This window comes from Chelmon rostratus, chromosome 8, assembly GCF_017976325.1.
Source record: "Chelmon rostratus isolate fCheRos1 chromosome 8, fCheRos1.pri, whole genome shotgun sequence".
Classification (NCBI taxonomy): Eukaryota; Metazoa; Chordata; class Actinopteri; order Chaetodontiformes; family Chaetodontidae; genus Chelmon; species Chelmon rostratus.
Genome location: NC_055665.1, coordinates 26,871,927 through 26,873,841, shown reverse-complemented (window position 1 = coordinate 26,873,841; position 1,915 = coordinate 26,871,927). Strand labels below are relative to the sequence as shown.

At 44.1% G+C, this 1,915-nt stretch overlaps 1 protein-coding gene across 1 annotated transcript; it reads right to left on the bottom strand.

The window, feature by feature from the left end:
- Positions 1-412: 412 nt before the first annotated feature.
- si:ch211-198c19.1 (uncharacterized protein LOC100151013 homolog) lies at positions 413-1,507 on the bottom strand. The gene is made up of 2 exons (XM_041943309.1): positions 1,350-1,507; positions 413-1,252 (listed from the first exon to the last, which is right to left on the bottom strand). The coding sequence occupies exon 2, from the start codon at positions 1,239-1,241 to the stop codon at positions 699-701; it is 543 nt and encodes a 180-aa protein (XP_041799243.1). The 5' UTR covers positions 1,242-1,252; positions 1,350-1,507; the 3' UTR covers positions 413-698.
- Between the last annotated feature and the right edge of the window lie 408 nt (positions 1,508-1,915).

Sequence of the window (1,915 nt, the reverse complement as noted above, 5' to 3'; positions counted from 1 at the left end):
CACAAACAGAGAAACAGCAACTCACAAACAGAAACAGCAACTCACACTCAGAGAAGCAGCAACTGACAAACAGAGAAGCAGCAACTCACACACAGAGAAACAGCAACTCACACACAGAGAAACAGCAACTCACACACAGAGAAACAGCAACTCACACACAGAGAAACAGCAACTGACAAACAGAGAAACAGCGACTCACACACAGAGAAACAGCAACTCCCAAACAGAGAAACAGCAACTCCCAAACAGAGAAACAGCAACTCACACTCAGAGAAACAGCAACTCACACACAGAGAAGCAGCAACTCACAAACAGAGAAACAGCAACTGACAAACAGAGAAACAGCGACTCACACACAGAGAAGCAGCATGTCTTGGCTTTTGAAGAACATATGGGACATTCTTAGTTTCACATTTGAATGCTTATTTTATTGGTCTAAGAAACTTCCTCCACAGCATTCTATACTGTGTATTCTACAAGCAGACAGACTGCAAACCCTCCTGAGTCATATTCAAGCCTTAAAATAAGATTAGCACAGTAGTCTGGCACTTTTTTTTTCATTCTGACTACAAAGCAAAGCAGCAGCCAAATACGTCAATCAAGATTGATTAAAAAATGTTTGAATTTCCATCAGGACTTCTTTGAAGAGTCACAGAGCTATTAAAGATGTCACAGAGAGATTTTGCCTCAGACGTACATCACATTTCTATGCTAATGAGGATTGCTGGATGTCGAAGAGCATCGAAAAGATTGGGGCCAATTATGTACGTCTCTTTTGCTTCGTAATGTGCAGACGCGTAGATCTCGTCGACATGTTTATTGTTGTGGTTGTATCTCACCAAAACTCTGTCCTTGTTGCTTTCAGGATCGCTCCGGTTGTAGTACTTTCTGACTTCATAGGGTAGGTCTTTGGCGTGAGGGGCGTTGAGGTTTCCGATGGTGTAGTACTGGTATTGCTTTGTGTCCTTTATCACCGGAAGCAGACGCCTGGGCCCTCGGTTCAGAAACACATGAAATCCGTACTCTCCTAGAGCGGGATCACACAGAGCCACCATGTTGTTGTCCAAGCACTTTTGAACGTACCACGCCAGCAGCTTGAGACCGTGGCGAGGCGGCGGTTGGCCGAAGCCGCTGTCCTGCAGCTCTTGCTCTGAATCTAAGGTTGTCAGAGCTGAGGTCAGAATGACTGACAGCACCAACACAAAATGAAACAACAGCTGCATCTCTTTGCCACATGCCATGTCGAGGTTATCTATGAAAAAAGATTGCAATATCTTGATGAAAACATGCCGCTGTACATGTGTGTAACTACGGTGAATATATAACAGATGCATCCTTTTACAACTTACCTCACAGTTGGTAATAACAGAAGCAAATTTGTCTGTGGCAGCCGTCTCCAAATGTGCCTGCAGCTTAAGTTTATACTCTCTGCTGCGGATGAAAGAGCTTTCTGGGCCCTGTGGTTGACTTCTCTCTGTCTTGTGTGTGTAGGATGAAAGCAGCATACTTGTTATTTTGACCAGAGGTAAAGCTATTTTCACTCTCTATTTGTGATGAAAGAGGAAGTGCTGTGGTTGCTGCACAGCTGGGCTCTGCAAAAACGCTTGGTTTGAATTTAAAGGAGTTAAGCCTCGGCTTGAAAGAACCACCTATGTGATGGTGACAGATGCAGTGCAGAGTTATCAAACCGCAGCCTGCTTGTGTAAAAACTCTTATTAATGTCCTTTCTGTATGTTGTTTTCAACTGTGGCAACACGCTTGCATTGTGACACGAGGGAGCGGCAACATGAAGATTTCGGCGCACAGTATTTTGTGGTTGTGAGCATGAATACTTCTGCTTTCACTCCCACTTGTGAAAAACATCTGCTCAAATGAAGTACAGCAGAACAGTTCTGCAATTCTGTATTGGGGGCTA